General features: G+C 40.4%; 1 protein-coding gene across 5 annotated transcripts in view; it reads right to left on the reverse strand.

Moving 5' to 3' along the window:
* Positions 1-23,219, reverse strand: part of LOC126418612 (PAX-interacting protein 1-like) — a 176,809-nt gene that overhangs the window by 115,642 nt on the left and 37,948 nt on the right. For 2 of the 5 annotated variants that reach the window (XM_050085449.1, XM_050085446.1), the window contains exons 10-11: positions 7,822-7,984; positions 2,761-3,005 (exon numbers count right to left, since the gene is read on the reverse strand). In XM_050085449.1, the coding sequence (XP_049941406.1) occupies positions 2,761-3,005; positions 7,822-7,984 (408 nt within the window). The remainder of the gene's footprint in view (positions 1-2,760; positions 3,006-7,821; positions 7,985-23,219) is intronic. The other 3 variants (XM_050085450.1, XM_050085447.1, XM_050085451.1) reach the window with 3 other exon arrangements.

Below are 23,219 nucleotides of genomic sequence, written 5' to 3' on the forward strand. Positions count from 1 at the left end.
ATCCCCTCCACACTACTCTACTGCTCTGCCTCTATGTGCAGACACACCGTCCTATGTGCGCGGGTTATAAGAAACGGTGTCTATGTCACTTTGATACAGGCACTACCACACAATTTCTAAGAGAAAGCAGCATCTCTTACAAAGAAATCCCTGTAAAAGTCATAGTGAGTCACATTACCAATAGAAACACTAAATAAAACAATGGAAACTCCAGGTTTGAATGTCGACAATATAAGGAAAGAATAGACTGCTACTCACTGTAAGGATGAAACAATGAGTGAACATGAGTGCCATCTCCGGCAGCTCAGGTTGAAATGCAGTTTCGTTGTGCTTGTCTGATACTCATTATGTTATCTTTACAATGAGTAGCAATATATCCTTTTCCTTATGCTGTAAATAAAACGAAAGATCTCTACTGAGTTTTCTTTCTCAACAAGCTTCCTGCGACACAACTTTCCCAGCCACCCATTTCTTCTAGATGCTGAAATCACTGAAATGCTGGCAGTATTTGAGCTGCTGAACCCAACAGCCCAAAAGGCATTGACTTCCTGAAATGGACAATAATGCCCAAGTCAGGGTCTATACGTGGACAAGGAAAAAAAAATTCTCGGATTTTTCCCGGATTTCCCGGTTAAAAATACACTTTCTCCCGGATGAAAATACACTTTTTCCGTGTTAAGTGACAGTATACTCTTCCTCGGCACTGTAAAACTCATCAGTCCTATGGTTTTATATGCGGAAGTAGAATTTCCCGGCACTTTAGAAAACGAAACTCAGAGAGAGAGGGGGGGGGGGGGGGGATACGTTTTGAAAGACCTTTGATGTGCAGCAACATGTATGCTGCATATTTTCATATTACGAAGCTATAAATTTGAATTCCACCAAACACCGCATGTTACTTTCCGAAACATTGAAATAGAGATTGTGATGCGCTTTTGTAAGACAGTCATAGCTCCTGTCACGTGATCTCGCCAGCTGATGGCAGCATAGAACACATGTTGTAGTGAGCCAATAGCAAGATCACTCTTAAGCAGCGCGAACACACAAATAAGAAAAGTTAATGGTTTAAATTAATATACACAGCATTCACATATAATATTGGTCTCGGAGATTAATAAGCTGGAAGAGAAGCTAAGCTTCCACATATAATGTTGATCTTTTTTGCGCGTGTTACACTTTAAGATAGATCTCACAAATGTGCCAGTAAAACGACGTAAATGTCTGATCTTTTCGGCTCGAAATTCTTCTAAATGGTCGTCCTCAAAGAGTTGATTTTTAAATGAGAGTCAAACGCTCTGTTATTTAAGAAATTCATCGTACATTCTCGCACATAGTTCATCTTGTGTAAAAGGAAATCTGCTTTGAATGTAACGCTTTTCAAACCACCATTCGCAATATTTTCCAGCGACCTGTTAGAAATAGGTTCGTTTCAGCAGTTGCAAGAGAACGCCAAATAACAGGCGTCACCGCGCTTGCGCAGCTACGATGACGCAGGAAGCCCATATGTTCGTACGTGTAAAAGATTAAAAGATCTTACGTATGGGATAAAAGAAACAAGACATCAAATGATACTTCAAGAGTGTCGGAATTTCGTGAACCATACTAAAACGCATAATTTGGCTTAAAATGCACATTCGTGTGTAAATTTTCTTGGAGTACCAGTACTGTATTATCTCATGTTAGGTCCTTTATTATGGCATAGTGCCATATGTAAACTTGAAATGCAGCAAACAGTTGAAACTAGCCAATAGTGTGAAATTAAACACTTCGTTTCAAATAAATTGACTGCCTCAGTAGAAAAGATTAACTTTAAGCCAAATCTCTTTACCAAACCGGCAAAAATAACTTCATTGTTCTGTCTGAAAGGTGGAAATAAAATCTGAAACTAATAACATATTTTAGCCTTCCGTAATTATGTGAACGTATTTTAATTCATTTGATAGCTCCCGGCCACAAAAATCCGTTTTGTTGTCATTTAACATGAGAGCAATAAACGAAGAGGAAACAACAAAATCACTAATCGTAAACACAGGTCACGTGGACGGTTCCCACCTCAACACAGACTGCTCTGTGCATCATCCCCAGATTTACTATATTCCCGAACCGAGGCAATATTAAGTAGTAGCGCCCAGTCACACTTCTGTAACCAGAAGCGGGAGAAGGTACTACTCATATGCGACTCAACTGATTTAACTCAAGAGCCCGCCCGCAACAGCTCAAACAAATTTAATTTAAACAGTTGTCACGTCACGCTCATCGTAGGCAGTTTGTTGTTATAAAGCATTGCATAGTCTTCCTAAAGCCTTTGACACAGTTTGCTGTTAGCAGACGCTTGTATCATCACTGTTTTGTTGTTGTATATGGGGCATTTCCTTTGCAACTTAAGTTTTATTTTCGTTTTCTTTTTTCTATCGTTCATGTTTTGTTGCTGCAGTATTATTCTGCGGTAGTGGGATACAGTAATATCCTTTGTTAAAGTATTGGTTCTTACCAGTCACAATCACAAAAATTTAACTAAAAGCTAAAACAATGAAAAATTCCCGGAATTCTAAACAATTCCTGGATTTTTCCTAGTTTTCTCCCAGATGAAAAAATTCCCGGGTTTTTCCCGGATCTCCCGGTTGTCCCGGGTCGTATACACCCTGCAAGTGCAATGAGCTTCAATCACATTCCAGAACATTGTTTTATTGTTTAGCACTACTTACTTGGCACAGGAGGTACTTTTTCAAGGTGCCTTATGTAAAAGTATAACTCGTAAACCTGTGCTTGTGGTGGAAGTGTGGGTCTTGCCTGGACCGGAGGCTGCTGTTGCTGCTGCTGTTGAACAACCAGCTGCTGCTGCTGTTTCTGCGCTTGCGCCAAAACTGCTGCTTCCCTCTGCATCTGCAGCTGTTGCAGCCTCATTTGCTGTTGCCTTTGTAGTTGCAGCTGCTGCTGTTGAAGTTGTTGCTGCTGTTGCTGGGTAGAACTTGCGACAGTTGCTCCTGCTTGCTGTACGACACCTGCTGGAAAATTACGCCAATGTGGTAAACAGCTGCATTATCAAGAAACATATAATTATAAGGAAAACATTTTTTATGGGTTCCTGACTTCTGCACCCCCCCCCCCCCCCCCCCCCCAATTTCCTCCTTTTAAGTCCCAAACTACTTTTCACAAAATAATTCACATCTGTATGATACACTCTTGTATTAGGTTCCTCTTGTCCCTCCAACTAATCATTATATGGCCCCCATTCTCTATTCTTCAGTATAGAAGTAAAGCTGTATGGAATGGCTAGTTGTGAGATCCTATGGGTTATGTTCAGTCACCCAAACGGAAGGTTTTTCTTCTTTAGTACACAATGGCACCTTTCCATTGCAAAGCAAAGAGAGATGGGGTCTTAAGTGAATGTGACCAATGTGTGCTTATGTACAATGTGGCATTGTGCTTGTTTTGTATAATGATGAGAGTACAGATAGTGTGAAACCAAGTGCCAGCATATTACCCTACTGTTCCCAAATAACTCTCATCAAGATGCCTCTGATCTAAGGACAAAAACATGCCAAATTTGTGATAAAATCAATATCATCTTAAGATTTTTTCAATAAGATTCCGCAATGCTTCTGGCAATATGTTTCTGTACCTGTCTACGCGATGAAAATAAACATAAAATCTTCAATACCAATGAAATAAGATTCAAAACTCTCTTTTTTTTTTTTTTGTAGTAGCCAGTATACTATTTTGATACATCCTTGCTGATTGGTTCCTCACAACAAATTTCTGTTCTGATTTACTACACATCACTGTTTGTTAAATTAGTAACACTTTCATCAAAATAAAGCATGATGCTCTGACCAATTTTCTTAGTTTATAGTTCCAGTCTTATCTAGTCATTTTTTTCTACAACTGTTATTGTTACATTAATAAAGCATCCTTGTTAATCCTTGTACTCTGTTTCGTAATGTTGGTGTAAGGTTCTTTATGTGACAATTTTTTGTGTAATGTGACTCTCAAGTTTCCACTGCAGATAGAATATTCTATCATCATTCACGCATTTATCCAGGACAGCAATACTTGCATCTTCCAATATTTCAGTGTTAACTGTACAGCCATCTACATGGCAAGTCAGTGGCTGAATTCTGAGTGTTCATGTAGGCATCACAGATAAGTCAGTACAACAGCACCAATCATAAACAAAATGTATGCATCTAAGGTAAACTGCTAATTGTATTTCCTCAGCTTCCTTAACTACTGAACCCCAGTAGGATGAGGCGTGGCCACAATCATGCCTCTCTCTGTGAGCCACCATAAGGTGCACAGGGACAGTACCTTCCACTACTGCTAGTCATTCCCTTTCCTGTTACACTCACAAATTGAGCAGGGAAAACCAACTATTTGTAAGCTTCCATACGAGCCCTGATTTATCTTGTGCTCACGGCACTTCCACAATTTGTATGCTGATGGCATTAGGACTGCTCAACAGTCTTTCAAATACAATTCTCTAAACTTTTAACTGTGTTTCGAAAAAGAACATCTCCTTTCCCCCAGGATATTCCATCCGAGTTCATGAAGTATTACTGTAACATTCGACATATCTTGATTTCACCAACTGGCAACAAATCTGCAACATGCCTCTGAATTGGTGTGTTAATTTAACCCGATCTTGTAGGGATCCCGAATTCTGTAACAGTGCTCAAGAATGGGTCACCCAAGTACTCTGTATGCATCTCCTTTATAGATGAGCTACACTTTATGAGAATTATCTCAAAAAACTGAAGCAGAGCATTCACTTTCCCTTGTGCAACACAACTAGCTCTTTAGTCTCACGAAGTACAGATTGCTATTGACATGGAATGTAAAAGTGATTTTATATTTTTTTATTTCCAGTAGTCTTTTGACATCGTTCCTCAGAAGCTACTTCTATTCAAATTACATGTCTATGGCATGTGAATTCAGGTTTTCTTGTCAGAAAGGTCACAACTCGTCGTCACTGATGGGAAGTCACAGAATAAAACAGAAGTGACATCAAGTGTTTCCCAAGCAAGTGTTACAGGCCCTCTGCTTTTCCTGATCTACATAAATAATTTAGGAGATACTCTGAGCAGCCCTCTTAGACTATTTGTGGAGAAGTCATCCACATAAATACCACAAGGAATATGCTAAATTTTGGCTACGCAATACATCACACAAATCTAAAGGCTGTAAATTCAACTAAATACTTAAGTATTACAACTACAAATACCTTAAATTCGAGTGATCACATATACAAAATTGAGGGGCAAGCTACCAAAGACCACAATTTATTGGCAGAACACTTAAAGAAAGCAACACGTCAACTAAAGACACTGCTTATACCATGCTCGTCCACCGTCTTGAGGAGACGGATGAGGAGATTAGTGTTTACCACCCTGTTGACAACATGGTCATTAGAGACGGAGCTCAACCTCAAATTAAGGAAGGATAGGAAAGGAAATAGGCCATGCCGTTTCAAAGCAACCATCCCGGCATTTGCCTGAAACAATTTAGAGAAATTATGGAAAGCCTAAATCAGGACGGCCGGAAGCGGGTTTGAACCGTTGTCCTTCCAAATGCGAGTCCAGTGTGCTAACCACTGCACTGCCTTGCTCAGTCCCGCCCTCTTCTGGAGTAATACTGTGTTGTGTGGGGCCGCATCACATAGGATTGACGGAGGACTCAAAAAAGTTCAAAGAAGGTAAGTTCATTTTGTATTATCCCAAAATAAGGAGAGTGTGCCATGGATGTGATACACAAATAGGGGTAGCAATCGTTGAAACAAAGGATCTTTTCACGAAAATTGGAACACTGACTTTATCCTCAGAGTGTGAAAATATTTTTCTGGCACTTACATCCATACGGAGAAATAATCATCATAATAAAATAAGAGGAATCAGGAAATATTTAAGTTTTCATTTTTCCTGCAAGCTGTTCGAGAGTAGAATGGTAAAGAAATACCCTGAAGGTGGTTCAATGAACCATCTCCCTGGCACTTAATTGTGAATTGCAGAGTAATCATGTAAATGCAGATGTAGATGTACGAAGACCTTATGTACTCATTCCATTTTATGTTGCTTTGCAACAGTACACCTCGATATTTAGTAAAAATGATTGTGTCAAGCAGCCCATGTCTAAAACAGTATTTGAACATTATAGACATATTTCTCCTATTCATCTGCCAAAATTTAGCTTTTTCCTCATTTACTGCCAGTTGTTATTCATTGCATCAAATAGAAATTATGTCCACATCATTCCGTATTCTCCAACAGTTACTTAAAGACGTAGCGTGAGAGCTGCATACATTAGTGTCATCTGCAAGCAGTTACAGAATGCTGCTAATCCTGCCTTTCAGATGGTTTGTAGAACAGCAAATGGAAATACAATGCTCAACCACTGCAGATTTGTTAGGCTGGGGAAAAGGGATGTGCTATTGGTGTTTAAGGCACTGTGGATTTCCTGACTCAGTGCTTGCTACAGTTTTATATCAGGCACTTAAGTTTATCTATGAGTGGCTTATCTATGATACATGCACATTTTACTCCAGAGTATATTTTTAAATCCTGTGGATTCCAAATTTCAGCATTTAAATACATATGCCTGAACACACAGAAGTCACCCTGAAGAAACTATATGATCAACAGCTAAATCATCGGAAACTGAAGTACTGCCAATCTGGACACATGCCTGAAAGGTGCTGGAATAATAAATTTCTTTTTGTGATTATTTGCTGAGCATTTGACTCAGACGCCACTTTCTGCTTTGCATACCTTTCTTTTAAGTTTCAGTTATCTATCTTTGGACTCGTTTCATGTATCCTGCCACAAAGTACTCTCGTGCCAACCTCTTCATCTCAAAGAAGCACTTGCAAGCCATCTGATGTCCTCAACTAATTGTTGGATTATTCCAATCTTAGTCTTCCCCTACAATTTTTACCTTTTACAGCACCTTCTAGTACCACAAAAGTTATCCCCTGATGTCTTAACACATGCCGTATCATCCCGTCCCTTCTTTTTGTCAGTGTTTTCCGTATATTTCTTTCTTCATTGATTCTGTGGAATACTTCCTTATTCCTTATATCTTATCAGTCCACCTACTTTTCCAGCACCCTGTACATTCTCAGAAATTTCTTCCTGAATTAAGGCACATGTTTGATACTAGCAAACTTCGTTTTTCCAGGAATGGCCTCTCTGCCTAGACTGCTTTTTATATCCTCCTTGCCTCATCTGTCATATGTTATTTTGCTTCAAAGGTAGCCCAATTCCTTAACTTCATCTACTTCACAGTCACCAATTTTGATGTCAATTTTATCTCTAATCTCATTTCTGATACTTCTTTCTTCAATTTACTCTCAAGCCAAAGTGTGTGCACATTAAAATGTTCATTACTTTCAACAGGTCCTGTAATTCATCTTCACTTTCACTGAAAATAGCACTGTCATAAGGGAATGTTGTCATTGATAGCCTTTCACCATGAACTCCATTCCATCATTGTATCTTCGGTGTGTAGATTCAAGACAGAGCAGGGGCGAAAGACTGCATGCCTGTCTTACACCGTTACACACTTTGTCCTGGGTCTTCAATTCTTATTGGTCCCTCTCCATTCTTGGACATATTATACATTATCCACGTTTCCCTACAGCTTACTCTTATTTTTCTCAGAATTTCAAATATCTTGAAACACTTTACACAGTGGAGCACTTTTTCTAGGTCAACAAATGCTCCAAGGATGTTTCGACTTTTGCTAAGTATTGCTTCAAATACCACTTGTAAAGTCAGGAGTGCCTCTGTGGTGTCTTCACACTGCTACAGAAAATATAAAGCCACATACCTGCAGCTGCAGCAGCAGCAGCAGCAGCAGGCTGAGCACCATCAGCGACCGGCTGCTGCGGCAGCCAGTTCCCGCCGGCAGCTTGCGGCTGCCCCACTCCTGCCGCCACCAACTGCTGCTGACCCGGCACCTGCCTCAGCACTGCACCAGCCTGCTGGAGGACCTACGATGTCAGCACCACACATTACATAACAGCAGAGGAAAGAGAAGAAAGCTGAAGATCAGCTCAATGCTAACTAGAAAAGTTTCAAGGTTTAGAATATGAGGATCAGCATAAAATTCTGCAAAATTCAATAAAAAAGTGTCTCAATTTAATTGATAATGGAAAGAGTAGTAGCAAAACAAGCCATGTGACAGACCAGTGAGATAAAAGTATAGGTGTAAGTGGGAAATATGTAAAAATCAAGGAAAGATTTATATCTTACTAACTACTATTCCATTCATGCTTTTCCCTCTTTTCTTACATGTATGAACCACTGCTGTCAAGCATCTGCCTGCGTGTTATGTTTGTATACTTTACTACAATATTCCCTTTTTATGTGAAGCATTCGAACCAAACACTACGTTCCTTATGTTACTAGAATTCGTGTCTTAAATTTGTTCACTTTTCAAAATGAACTACACCTCATTTACTTTCTTTATTCCTTAGCTCCCAAAAGCAATTTTTTGTCAACGAAAACTTCCAATCAAACAAATTTTTATTGCTAATGGTATACAGGTATTATTTAGCCAATAACTATTTTCAAATCTTTGGGGTACTTATTGGACTTCACCATTGGACGTTACAATTTTCAGCTTCTGTAACAAATATATCAGAAATAATTCCAATCCTGCAAACTCAAAATACATAGCAGTTGTCAAAACAGCAATAAAAATGGAAGCACAAGCATTTACTTCTCCATAATGAACAACACAATATTTATACTAGCTTAATATGCTTGTATACTTTTAAGAGAAATTTTCTTACAAATGGAAAATGTGTGTAATACATTGCAGGACAATGATGTTACCTGTAAAGACATTAGACAACTTGGTAGTTTTTACATATAACAATTAAGATATTTATTTATCTAATGTGTAACCAACCCCCTTATAATAAGGAAGCCCATCATTACAACATATTGAATTCTCACTCTGTGCCTTTTGTTACCAAGCATAATGTCAGCTACTGAAATTTTCCCTACCTTTTGTGTAGAATAATAGACTGACTGACAAAAAAAGTGTAGCATCCAGAAGACATGGTCAGATGCTTATCTTACTTCTTACATTTACACACCACTGCTGGATACGTAAATGATTAGAGCTGCACTTCTTTGTGGCAGGTAGAACAGCCACCAGAGTACATTAGTACTGTTCGCATTTCGTGTTGTTAACAGGCCTGGTAGAGTATGTCAGGGGGGTGAAAAGTGTCAGATGCTGAACGAACACTGTGAAGGACATGCAGATGCTGCATACACATGTGAAGCAGCATGACAGAGTTTGAAAAGGTGCCTTATTGTGGGTTGCCCTTGGTCAGCTGGTCGAATCGTGGAGTATCAGATTTCTGCCCACATTCGGATGTGGCAGTGGACTTCGTTGGACTGTATGGGAACATGAAGAACGTCACACTTGCCATCAATGTTCTGGTTGACCTCACCTGAACATCACAAGGAAGGACCACCGTATTTGAGCACCAAACACATTGTAATCCCTTCATATCTGCACCCGCCATCCTAGAACAAGTAATAGGCTCACTGCAAAATTTTGTGTCACAACGCACCACAGATTGGAGACTAGCAGCAGCCGGACATGGGAATTATTGTCCCTCCCATAGGCTGCTATTAACACCACCACACACAAAGTTGAATTTGGAAAGATGCTGTGACTGGGAGGCATGGACTGCTAATGAATGGTGTTACAGTGTTTAGCACCGTATTACAGTTCTTCACTATCCCTGATGAGACATGGGCAACGATTTCAGTGACAATACAGAGAGGGGACCCACTGTTGCAATGTGTCGGAGAGGCACTCTTGGCGTCATTGTGTATGTGTGTGGGGTGGGGAGGGAGTGGATTGATTATGACTTAAGGTCAAGGCTGGTAGTGTCTGAGGGAACTCTGTGCAAAAATACATGATAGACAACCTGCAGTCCCATGTGTTAACTCCCATGCAACAGTATGTTGGTTCCATGTATAAACAGGACAAGGTTCATACACGTAAGTCACATTTCTCTATGAACTGTCTGCAAGATGTTGAGGTACTCCCATGTCCAGCAAGATCTCCAGATCCGCACCTATAGAACATGTGTCAATCCAATTCAAATGTCAATTCTGTCCCAGTGTCAATACCCAGGATAAGTTACAACAGTTGTGGGCCAGGATACAACAATTTACGACACTCTTCACAAATAAATCAGTGCCAGAGGAAGTGCAACATTTTTCTGATAACTGGGCTCATACTGCCAAGTTCTTTGTAAATTTCATTCAATAGTGTAATCGCCAAAATAAATTCACATACCCTCTCAAATTTACTGATCTACTGGAACTAGTGTATTGACACTGTGATGTCATCTAAGATTCAATTAATTCTGAGCATCGACCCAACAGTAATTTTACATGTAACTGCATGCAACAAAGATTCCAATACAGATCTTCGCCTTATGCATATAATGCTCATACCAGCTGAGTTATGCAAGGATTATTCATTGTTCTTTATTCTTTAGCATATTCGTCTTATGCCTGATTTCAAATGAAGGCTCTCAGTGGCGTCCGTCTGACACCTTACGATCCAGTCACAGAACAGAGTGCTGCAGGTTGCCATCCTGTTAAGGCACCTGCAACTCAACCAGAACCCATCCTGCTTGCGACATCTGCTGCAGTATCTGTGGGTGCCACATCTACCAGATTCAGCACTGTTGTGGCGGCACTAACTCACCTCCGCAAGCCATGTGATACTGGCCTAACTTCGCAGTTTTCATAAGGACGCCGCCCAGCAGCTAGTCAATCCATGCAAGATTCAGGCTCAATGCTTAACATCATGTTCTGTGTATGTAGCTGTCAGAGCCATGCATGCCCGCTGGGACCTCAGATGTCACCAGGGCTGCATATAAACACTGCGTATAGACTAGAATGGCTTCCTTCCTTTGCTCCGGTGTTTCTTGTATACACTGTTTAATTGCACCCATCTGCTTCTCTTGCTCCCTGTCAATATTTAACCCTCTTTTGTGTTTTTGTCACTGATCTCACTTGCCTATTTGCCATGGTTACTTCTGCACAGGACTTGTGACCCCTGCAGCTTTGCCAGTTATGGGGCTGACGTGCACCGCTAGACCAAGGCACCACTCACTTGAGGAGGAAATTTTCTGTGCAAAGTCTTCATGCACTATAGATGGGATAGCACAGACTGTTTATCACACACAGTATCTCCTGCACACCACTGGGCTACTTCTACGGCACCTCATATGTCACAATATTCCCCCTGCCTGGGACTCATCTCTGCTCCCTCAGAAGTTTGACAATATATTGGATTCACGGCCCACATTCCGTGCTTCATGTAACCACCTCCTTCATGTTTCTGCTGTTCCAGATGTTTCTCTTCGGGCCACCTCCAGCCCCTCTTCCTCTTGCACACTTGCCTCCAGCATTGCCTCCTCCGACACTGCCCTGGCACCTCCTACCCCAGAGCAGCCAGCCCGATTGACACCCCGCTCTGACGGAAAATCTCTTGTACTTTCGGTACCCTCAGCACCCATCCATTCTGTGGACCCCATTCACCATCCTATGGAGGCATCACTCATCTCTTTTCTGCTTCTACCTAACCTGGCCTGTCACCTCCAGATGCATCTCCCACAGTTCTGTCTGTCGCTGATGGTTCGGTGTCCTCCTTCCCCTCTTGGACCGTCTCTCTTCTCAGTGTGAGTTGCGTCCGTTTTCTGTTCTCGCATTCTTCTCCGACAGGCACTTCCACAGTGCGCAACCCGCTTTCTGTGGGACCCTGCTGATGCCACCATGTCCTGGTTGCTACTCCCATACATCTTTCATCACAATAAAAAATGTCTTATCAAAAGTACGTTCAGCCATCTAAATTTCCATTTTTTTTTTCTTTTTGTTACCAGTTTTGGCACTGGACCACACTCTCTTCAGGATGCCATGACCGACATGTAGGAATAATCCCACCTCTTGCACAATCAAAACAGGGGCCAGCACACAATTACTGGTATCCATAGATTTCTTACTTCTTTTGAATAAGGCGATCCCTTCATTCATCAATTGCAGATTGTTACACAAACATTCAAACCAAACCAGTCAAATATAAAAATCAGTTCATCACTTTCATTTCATGCGGCCTCTGACTTCCCTGTACCTTCCATTCTGCGGTCTTTGAAGTTTCGTCCCAAGGCCTGGTCACGCGTTCTTCCATCGCCTTCAGTGGACTGGTGCCATTTCTCAATGAGAACCCTTTATGTGTCTTCATTTTTCCAGGTCTACTCCTCACCTTATCCACCTTCCTGTCTGCATGGTGTCTGCCCTTCACTGGCCACATTCAATGCTGCTTGTGCCTTATCCTGGGAGCCCTTGGTCGAGGCCGATTTTCCTTCCCAGTATGGCTCAGCACCTAGGCTCTTCGTCATAACACAGCAGCAATGCGTCCACCAAACTCAAGGGGGCATCTTGGTACCACTGTCACGCTCGGACCCAGCTGCTCCCACGTCCTCGCAAGCCATTACTATCTGACTGGCCGCACTGGCAGCCTCTCACCATAATGGCTACCACTGGTTTGACAGTCTATCTCCCACTGGCCGCCAGCACCCTGGTGCTGTTCTCCTGCCAGCCTCCATCAGGACCACACAGCACACCTTGCAGCCACCATGTGGGGTGCCTGCCACACTGTTCCAGCACCACTGCATCCGACACTTCTTCTGAACCCAAACCCACCATATCACACACCAGCAGCCCAGATGCTGTCCTCCATCGTCGGTCCTTCCCTTATGCTTCACGTGCCATCAGCTCCTGCCTCCTTTGTGCCTTCATCTTTTCGGTGTGATGGCGACATCACCCATCCTCTGCCATTCCAGATGACTGCATCTTATTCCTTCCAAGCCCTTTGAATCATCATCATTTCTGCATATTGCCAACATTTCTTCAGGGTGTGGGGCATGCACTGGGTTTCTTCTATAACAGACCCCTTTGTGAATCTCAATGTACTTTCTCCCAGATCTGCTCCTCACCGGACTGCAATTTTGGTCGCCTCCTGTGTCCTCAAGAGCTTTCTCTTTCAAGCATAGTGCCAGGCTCTTCTCTTCAGGGCACTCTCTCCGAGCTTTTAGTTGGACTTCACCGCTGCTTCTGTTCTACAGTCCTTGCCTTGCCTCATCTGGTCACGACACCTTCAGCAGCTCAGTCACTTCCAATCAGCCACTTTAAATCCACATCCAGCCATCTAAATTTAGGTTTTCCATGATTTTCCCAAATTGCTCAGGCACATGCTGGGATGATTCCTTTGAAAGGGCATGGCCAATTTCCTTCCCCATCCTTGAAACATTGCAAGCTTATCATCTGTCTCTCATGACCTTGGTGTCAATGGAATGTTAACTCTAACCTTTCTTCCTTTATTTTTCAAAACTTTCTAAATATCTCTTTAACCATCCATAATTCACTGTTGTGTAATACTATACTCCAGACTCCAGACATAACATTTAGCAATCTTTTCCTGAGTTCCATTGGAATTCTTCTAGATGTTAATAACTACACAACCTTTTCAAATGCTCTCTTCTCCATTGATATCCTTCTTATTTCTTCAGTACAGCTTCCATTCCACATCATTAAACTTCCGGGTACAGAAATGATTTCATTTGTTCTACATTTTTTCTTTCTCCAAATTTGTTACTGGAGCTTCCTTCTTACTTATTCGCATCATTTTTGTCTTTCCTGCACCTACCTTCATTCCATATTACACGGCCCTTCTTGCAATACTCTTCCAATATTTGCTTTAGCTCCTCTTGTGAGTCTACCAGCACTGAAAAATGATTCATCCGAAAGTTAATAATATTCTCAGTCTTTTTTGTGTGTCCTTCGACGAGTCGGCGCTGCCACTATTTGATGAGTTGTTACCTTTATCCCTCGAATTACTTACATTCCACCAGCACTTTTCATTACCATATTTACGTGGAATTTTTGTAGTACGAACATGCTGCTACAGTGTGAAAGAGATGTGGAGACTTTGTATGTCATATATTTGTTGCCTTATTAATAGTCTGTCTTACTATTCATATTTTCATAGTTCCCATCATACAGAAGCTATTCTGTGTTTGCTAGGTCATGTCTTGTCACACACATCAAAAGATACTGCTGAAATTAATAATGGCATTAACCAGTGTATTAATGCAATTTCTTTACTATCTGAGTATCATAAAAAAGCCTAGTTTTACCTCGAGCTATAGTTGAAAATACATTGACTCTTAAACTAAGAGTCATTTTTATACTGTCATATTCAATATTCAAACAGGTGTGCTTTCCTTGCCACAGTGAATGTGCAGCATGCCAGAAAACAAAAGAATGGTAATTAAAAAAACTACAAAATTGTGCATACTTCTTACATCAAGTATTTGAGTGCATCTGGTGGCATGCAGACCATGCAGTCCAACATCAAAGAAATTTGTGAAACAGTAACCAACTCATACAGACAACCAGGCTAGTCAGAGTGCAAATGGTAGCTCTTGCTTCAAAATATATTAGAGATTTTTATAATTAAAGTTTCTAAACTTATACTCTAAATCTTATTACAGCAGTAGCAGCAACAGCAGCACAGAAATTTCCTTCCGATACAGTCCCTAAGGGCACCTTATCCTGCACTGTACACTAAATGCATTTAAATGAAGTCTCATTTTTGTCATGACTCAGAAAATCCTCATAATATTCCTTAATATACCACATCCTTCTGCTTTCCAGTTCAAGACACGTACGTACACAATAATGATCTCAATTGGTTACAATATACCTGTACAATATTTTTTGATTAAGGATCTGTAGTTACAAGCCTGCCACTAAACACACCTCTAATTTTCAAATGACAATTTGGAGAAGTAGGTATTTTCAAGCTAGAAAACAAACACTTCAATGGTTCACAATGAAAGATGATGAAATTTCAATATTAAACAGGCTTCAGTGTCAGGAGGAATACCATCACACAATGATGCTCCATGAAGAGTTATGTGAATATTTCAAACTAAGTATCTCTGCTTAACACTATAAAATGTTGGCAGATACTGGCCAAATGCTCTCTGGGTAGCCAAATTGCACATTTATTGGTAGTCACACGACGTTAATATTTCTGTGCACTCCCTTATCAAATAGATACACATCAGCTCTTCTCTAAGCACCAAATATCAAATGAAAATGATTACTTTTTAATAGTCATCCTCTTCTGACTGGTTTGATGCAACCTGCCATGCTACTTTACCATAGCTTTAATTTTTGCAATTTGCCTCAATGCTTTCCCCATACACTACATATACATTTCTATAGTCTGAAGTCATTCACTGAATAAGGGACTTGGCTGCATGTCGCTTCTCATGCTTACAGAGAATCTTCATGTTAAGAAATTTTCAGATCAGTCTTTAAATGAAAAAAACCAGGTCAAGTCATACAATGTGCAGTCTGCAGTGCATGGACCTGCCTTACCATTTACAAATTAGTTCTTGTCAAATGACAGACACAGACATAGTAGTAGTATGCAATCACCCCTTGTACCATGTTCAAATTTAACCATTATCTGCTTTATTTCTGGGAGACATTGTGAATACATGATACTGTAATAGTTTAGAGAGGATCACAGTAAGGGTTCATTCTGCCTGTAAAAGTTCACACTAAAAAGTGTCAATGTACAATGACAAAATAATGAGAAGGGTACGTTGCTATTCGCCATATAGATGAGATGACAGGCACAATAAAAAGACTGCTAAACATGTGACTTTTGGGTAAAAGGCCTTCTGATAAAGTAGACAAAAAACACACACACACACACACACACACACACACACACACACGTATGTATGTATGTACAAGACCACTGTCTCTGACCACTGAGGCCTCAGGTCATGGGCAGGTGAGTTGTGCTTTTGTGTGTGTGTGTGTGTGTGTGTGTGTGTGTGTGTGTGTGTGTGTGTGTGTGTGTGTTTGTTTTGGCCGATAGCTCACATGTTTAGTAGTCTTTTTGTTATGCCTGCTGCAACTCAGCGTCTACTCTATATGGTGAGTAGCAATCTATTCTTTTCACAATACTGTCAATATTCTGTCCTGGATTTTGCACTGTTCTTCATACAACGAAATTTTCACAATATGTGACCAACATGTGTATCACACAACAAAAATTTCTTTCTCTCTATTATAGTGTCTGAGCACAACTTGACACACAGTCACGCAAGAAAGAGAATGTATGTAACAAATGTGGAGGTTCCATTACAAGTGGCCAACACTGGAAATACTGAATATCATTGGTCTCTTCCAATGTAAATTTCATGAAATTACACACAGTCCTACAAGTCTGACTATGAAATACTCTCCATGCACACAACGTACTTGGACACTGTGATACTGTGTGTGTGTGTGTGTGTGTGTGTGTGTGTGTGTGTGTCAGAAGTAGCAGATAACAATACTCAAGGTTTACTGGCCGGCACCCAGCAGGCAACCATGCTGGCTGTCCCTTTGGAACAGAGAGATGAACTTGTCTATACCCGGGCCGCTGAAACATTTTACTTCAACGTCACTCCCCGAGTGAGGAGCGCAAGGCGCTGTGTCTTCTGAACCAGTAACAGCACCGCTACAAAAGCCGGTTCTGGTGTCGATGCTCCCACATTGCCGGCTTCTGTGTAAACATTGTATGTTAGTGCGCAACTGCCTGCTTTTGTGTTGTGTTGTGTTACCACCTCGACTACAGTTTCTGTTTATTAAACAACATCACCAAAACGACACTGTTTACCAAGCGACAATCCATTGCATCATGGAGTGCCATTAAACAGTCAGTCTTTAGAATTGCTACAGAGGATGCATGAGTTTTATGAGCAAGAAAAAGGATTTGTTTCTGTTCATGAGCAGGTGTCGATTCCTGCCGATAAAGTTTCAGAGCGCACCTCGGAAACTCTAGGACTCAGTCAAAGAACAGTTATAAGAGACGGTGTGCTACTTCAAGATGTACAAGATACTGAAGTAAACTATGTGGAACAAAGCCCCAGAGGGAAAACAGTGTGTTTTTAAGTACTCGTGGAAAGAAAAAAAATCAGCCTCGTCCAATTACAGATATTGATTCTTTCCAAACTGATGCAATTTGTCGGCACATGTACGGATATTATAAAGGAAACAATACCCCACAATAGCGAAGTTGCTAATTTCTTTAAAAGAAAGTGAACTTTTCTCAGAAGGAAAACATCACTTAAGGTGGTGTTAAAAAGTATGGGTTTTGTTTTCAAAAGTTAGATGGGCAAAAGCTCTTACTTGAAAAAGCTCACATTGTTGCAGCTTGTAGCATTTCCTTACACAAAATTGTAGGAAAGGACATACACTCAGTCATATGGTTAGATGCTGGAGAATCAGTTGATAAATACTGGACAGATGATACTTCAAATAGCAGCGGTCATCAGCCAACAGGAAGAGGATACCAATTAATTGTGGCCCATGCGGGATCTTCAAACGGCTTAGTGGCTGAAGGACTTTTAGTTTTTCAATCGAGAAAAACTGATGACTATCATGAGAATATGAATTACTCATGGTTTCTATAGTGGTTTAAAAATTTGTTGCTCCAGTTTAGTGTTCCGACAGTGTTTGTGATGGGCAATGCACGATATTATTCTGTAATTTTAGACGAAACTCCCACCACTACTGGCCATAAAGAACGTGACAAAACTGTTGTTATATTTGCTCGTTAAACAAAATAAGCCTGTCACGTCTAAATACATTGTAGATTAAATTGCAAGCAAACAGGGTCATATGGTAATTAGGTTACTGCCTTATCACTGCCATTTTATTCCAATTGAATTGGTTTGGAGTAATGTCAAGGCGTACATTAGAAGCAATAACAAGACTTTTACAATAACAGATGTAGAAAGACTGCCACGTGAAGGTCTTGCGACCGTACACACAACCTCATGGAGGAAGAAAGTAGACCATGTTACTAAACTCTTAAGAGAAGTACAGCCTATAGACTGAATTATAAACAAAAACGAACAACTGATGACGATGATGATGGCGAAGACAACATTTTGGCACCAATTCTGATGATACTGCAGGAGAATCGGATGGAACTGCACCACTGACATCGTACATTGGTGAGTTTAAATGTATACAGAATTAATTCTTTCTCTCTGCAACCGAGTAGGCTATGCGTGCTTTGCTTTGTTTCTTTCTACAAGGGTGGATGGTGTGTTCTTCGGTATTCTTAGGTTTACATTATTCTACGACATTTTATATGCAACTATTCCGGTAACAATTTTGAACAACTTTTCATTGATACTGTCACTAGAGCACGTCAAAACGCGGCTCAGTCTCGCTGGCTTCTCGCTGAGTACGCAGCTCATTATCGCTGGCACAAGTGCATGAGGCGGAGATGACTGACGTCATGCTACGAAACTGAGCTGAGACGAGGATTGTTGAATATGACACGTGCCGACCCAAGACTCCAAAAGCGCAAGCTGCCTGAGAGACTCGCATTATCATAACATAGTGGTAGGCAGTAAATTGTCACAGGACTAAACTCAGCATGAGTGGTTGCTGAACCGGGACCAGTGCAATGACTACCATAAGAAAAGATGTTGTGTTGAAGAAACTTGCCGATAGGACGGACATTCTGATAAATAAAGTGGGAGTATGGAGTGGCAGTTCCAGTTGGGAAAAATTTAAGGTAAGCCCTTCAATTATTACTAAATAATTACAGAATAGAGCTTCCGAATTCGAGATGTGATAGTATTTAATTAATCGAATTGCTTTGTTTTTGTAGCAATTTTTAATGAATTCTTGTGTCCGTAAACTAAAAGAAAAATTGGCTTCGTGAAACATACGTGAAGGTGTTTATTACGACTGTTTCAAGTGGTTGTTGAGAGAGATACACATCTTCCAGTTGGTTACGTTCAGTGCCAAAATGGAAATTGTGGAGCATTACTTTCTTACAAAGGAAGCACAACCAGAATGAACAGACATAAATGCAAGAATAATCGACACTTGTCAAGCATTGCAGCTGCCAGTGCTGATAAAATATCTATTACGGACAAATGTGTTTTAATGTGTGCAACAGAACTCCGACCATTTAATATGGTAAGTGGTGAAGGATTCATAAGCTTGGCTTAAGAACTGATAAATACGGGAGCAAAATATGGACAAATCACTGTCCAAGGCGTGCTACCTTCCCCAAGGACTGTAGCATGACATATTAAGGAATTGACTGATCAAGTCAGGAGTGAACTTATTCCAGTAGTGAAAGACGCAATTGGTAAAAACCAGTGTTCAATGACGTGCGATCTGTGGAGAGACGGTTACCGTAAGACCCATTACCTGACGGTCACGTCCAGCTACATTGATGAATTGACAGACAAATGTAAACTAAAAAACAGTGTCAAATGTTTTTTATTCCAGTCTTTGATCACAATATCACAACATATGAACATGGAGGGTCCAAACGATGAGTTCACAGACCTTCTCTCATGGTGGAAAACAAATTCGTGTGTCCTGTCGAAACTCAGCAAACTCAGCAAAGAGGTTTTCTGTATACCTGCCAGTAGTGCCTCGAGTGAAAGAAATTTTAGTAAGGCATGGATGGTACTGACTCAGAAAAGAAGTTGTCCAGATTCCAATCGCGTTAATGATATTCTCATCATCCATAACAATAAGAGAACGAAATAAGCTAAATTTGAAGCACAGAAGCAAGGGGAACTGACAACTGGTTTTATGAGGTGTATACGTAATCAAATATAATATTCAGAAGTGATAAGTAATGACTGCACAATTATGCAGTGGATATTACATTCTTCATACTAAGTAATGTAAATTGTTGTATAACTATGGTACTAACAGGAGAACAGACTCAACTGCAGTGCAATTTCTTCAGAAATGGGACTGCTGAATTAAGGTTTCAGATTAATTTGCGAAACTATATTGTACATTATTCGTTTTGATTATGTACACTTTCCTTTAATTAAATGAATTTATTATTGTGTACTACGGTCATTTACATAGCTTGAGTAGAAGAAAATTGGTTGTGTATAACAATAATTTCAACGTACTGTTTAGCAGGTGGATCAAATCCTCAGCTGTTGCTTTAAATGGTTTTTCTTTTGGGTGCTATTGTACGACTGTCGGTACAACAGTCTTTGGTTGGTCAGTTAGTTAGTTAAATGTTCGATAGATCATTTGAATGATTCTTTTATGGAAATGACATGGAAAGAGTCTTTTTTTCTCTGGCTACCACATTTTCAATAGACATTCTCAAATGGAACGGAAGAAGCTGTCCAGGAGAAGTGATTTTAGGGTTGATTTAAAACTCACTTTGCTACCTACCAGACATTTTAATTTTTAAGTTTGATTTAAAACTTACTTTGCTACCCGCCAGACATTTTATGTTATTGAGCATGTGATCAAAGATGTTTGTTGCTGCATATTGTACTCCTTTCTGAGCCGCTGACAGCTTTAATAATGGCTAAGATCTTTTTCCCCTCTAGTGATCTGCCTATGGACATCACTGTTCTTCTCAAACTGTGATGGGCTGTTTATGACGAATGTCATTAGCAAATATATGTATTTTGACAGCGCACTTAAAATGCTAACCTCCTTGAAGATTATTGTGCCTACATGATTTCCGTGAGTGAACATCGCATATTATTTTTACTGCTCTCTTTTGTGCAATCAATACTTTCTTCCTAAGAGATGAGTTACCTAAGAACATCATTCCATACCACATTTCTCTTTGTTGAGTTCAAGCATCGTAATCTTCAGGTTCTTCCAGCTTTAGCAACAGGTGGATACGGCTTTTTGTAGTTTTTCTTATGCCTGTTGCTGTGATTTGTATATTTTCAGTCAGAAAACACAGCATATGAAAATAAAATTGCAAGACGGTAATGGTTAACAAAAGGATATCAAACAATAACAAATGGTAATTATGTACAGTGATTAATACATTAAGCACCTATGACCTGAAAAGTGGAACACCTCAAAAGGTGGTCGTTTCCTTCAAGCGTTCCAAGTATGTAGCTACAGAGCCTGCGAAAGACTGTTCGTAAGTCCAAAGCACCTGCCTTCTCGAACATTCTACTTGTACAGCGTTGTTGCAAAAGTGAAATATTTTTTATAGAACTAGGGTCTACAACAAAATAAAAATAAAACACAAAGTCACACAATTAGCTTTGATAGCAAACGTTACAAAATTAACTCTGAAACAGATAATATGTTAACCACCTTGCCCTAGTTGATGGCAATCTTTAATGCTAACAGAGGTCGTAATAAATACAGTGAACCGTATTAAGTCATTGAAGAGTGAAGAAACAGTGGGATAATAAATCTGTAGATAAATAAAGAGGAAGAAATAAACACAAGGATAAAGGCAATAAACTTCAAAACTAATTCCGCGAAAGGAAATCTTGTGTATGCGCAGTTACACACGAAATAGGAAACATTTGTAAAATGAGACGTCACTTTAAAAACAGCCGTAACTACAAAACGCGCACACACGAAACTCAACATTAATATTTATGGTAGTCAGAAAAGTGGGTGGCTGGTTTTCCGTGCTACGGCAAGAAATGACTTCGTGTTAATGCTTAGCTTAGACCCCACGATAATCGTATCATCATGTAGAAAATAATTTACAGTCGTCATCTCTTGCTTTGTCATAAGGTTCCACGATTTCCCTTGTCGCCGTTACATACAGTTTCTGAGTAACCAGAATGCCACCACTGATAGCACTTTTACATGAAACTTTGGCAGCTTTAAATTTATAATTACGTAGACCAGATTTGTTCGAATGTCTCAGTTTTGATTTGTTCGACCAAATCTCCCAAAATGTATTCACATATACCAGCACAACTGTGACATGTCACATGTGCATGTTCCTTACTACCGTACTTGTAAGTCGGATAGTCGTACACAGTTTTTATAGAACTAGGGTCTACAACAAAATAAAAATAAAACACAAAGTCACACAATTAGCTTTGATAGCAAACGTTACAAAATTAACTCTGAAACAGATAATATGTTAACCACCTTGCCCTAGTTGATGGCAATCTTTAATGCTAACAGAGGTCGTAATAAATACAGTGAACCGTATTAAGTCATTGAAGAGTGAAGAAACAGTGGGATAATAAATCTGTAGATAAATAAAGAGGAAGAAATAAACACAAGGATAAAGGCCCCCTGAATGGCCCCATGCGACCGGCGGCGCTGCAGATGGCCAGCAGTGTGTGTCGGTTCGCCTCATTATCGAGACCGCACTCTTGGAACTAGATAATCTCGCAGGCAGCATTCTCACTGCTCAGTCCCACTTACGAGAATGAGCGGGAATACGGCGACAGCTGACGGCCTCTAACTGTCACTCACTTCAGGCATTTTTATTTCTCAATTTCATATACTATCAAACGCTTTGTCTCGTCGTCATTCTCTCCATTGTTAGGAAAACGTACTTTGTTGTACTTATGTATAAACGTTGATTGTAGCTTATATTTACAAAATATACTTCGGAGCTGTGGGCATGTGCGGTGGCTGTTATTGCAACCTATGAATCACAGTACAGCCAACTACACGTGAGATGTCAAGTGACACTTTTCACCAGCCCATGTATAATATGCAGGGTGAGTGTGCCTCCTGCGCATGGATCAACTTATCCTATGTGTGCTCTGTCGCTGTTTCAAAATTGTGCATATGGTGAATTTTCGGTCTTGACTAGTATCTCTCATTGGCTCAATAAATACTGCTCTCTCTCTCTCTCTCTCTCTCTCTCTCTCTCTCTCTCTCATCCTCCTATTATGTTGAAAGAACTCACAATGCCCTTTTTCCATTAATACTTGGAAAAAAGCAATACCAACGATACATGTTACTGAAATGAACTTTATACCACAAGTTATGAACATGACAACACACGAGCAATTTGGATTACATATGGTTTGTACTCAACTCCCAGAAGCATCAATGGTGATTGCTAGAGGACCATAACAAGCTGTCATCCAATTGTATCCTAGACATGTTTGATGGGCAGCATGTCAGGTGAACATGTCAGACCAGTGTAGCAGGGTTACTAAACACTCTTTGAAGAAGACTAATACGTGCCTCGCGACAGGCAGTGTGGGCACTTTCCTGCCAAAATACGGCATGTGGAGTTGTTAGAAGGCTCAGGACGCTAGCCTGTAATACTTCCCTGATATTCTGGTTGCTGCTCAAGACTGCCTTCAATGC

The sequence above is a fragment of the Schistocerca serialis genome, chromosome 9 (assembly GCF_023864345.2).
Source record: "Schistocerca serialis cubense isolate TAMUIC-IGC-003099 chromosome 9, iqSchSeri2.2, whole genome shotgun sequence".
NCBI lineage: Eukaryota > Metazoa > Arthropoda > Insecta > Orthoptera > Acrididae > Schistocerca > Schistocerca serialis.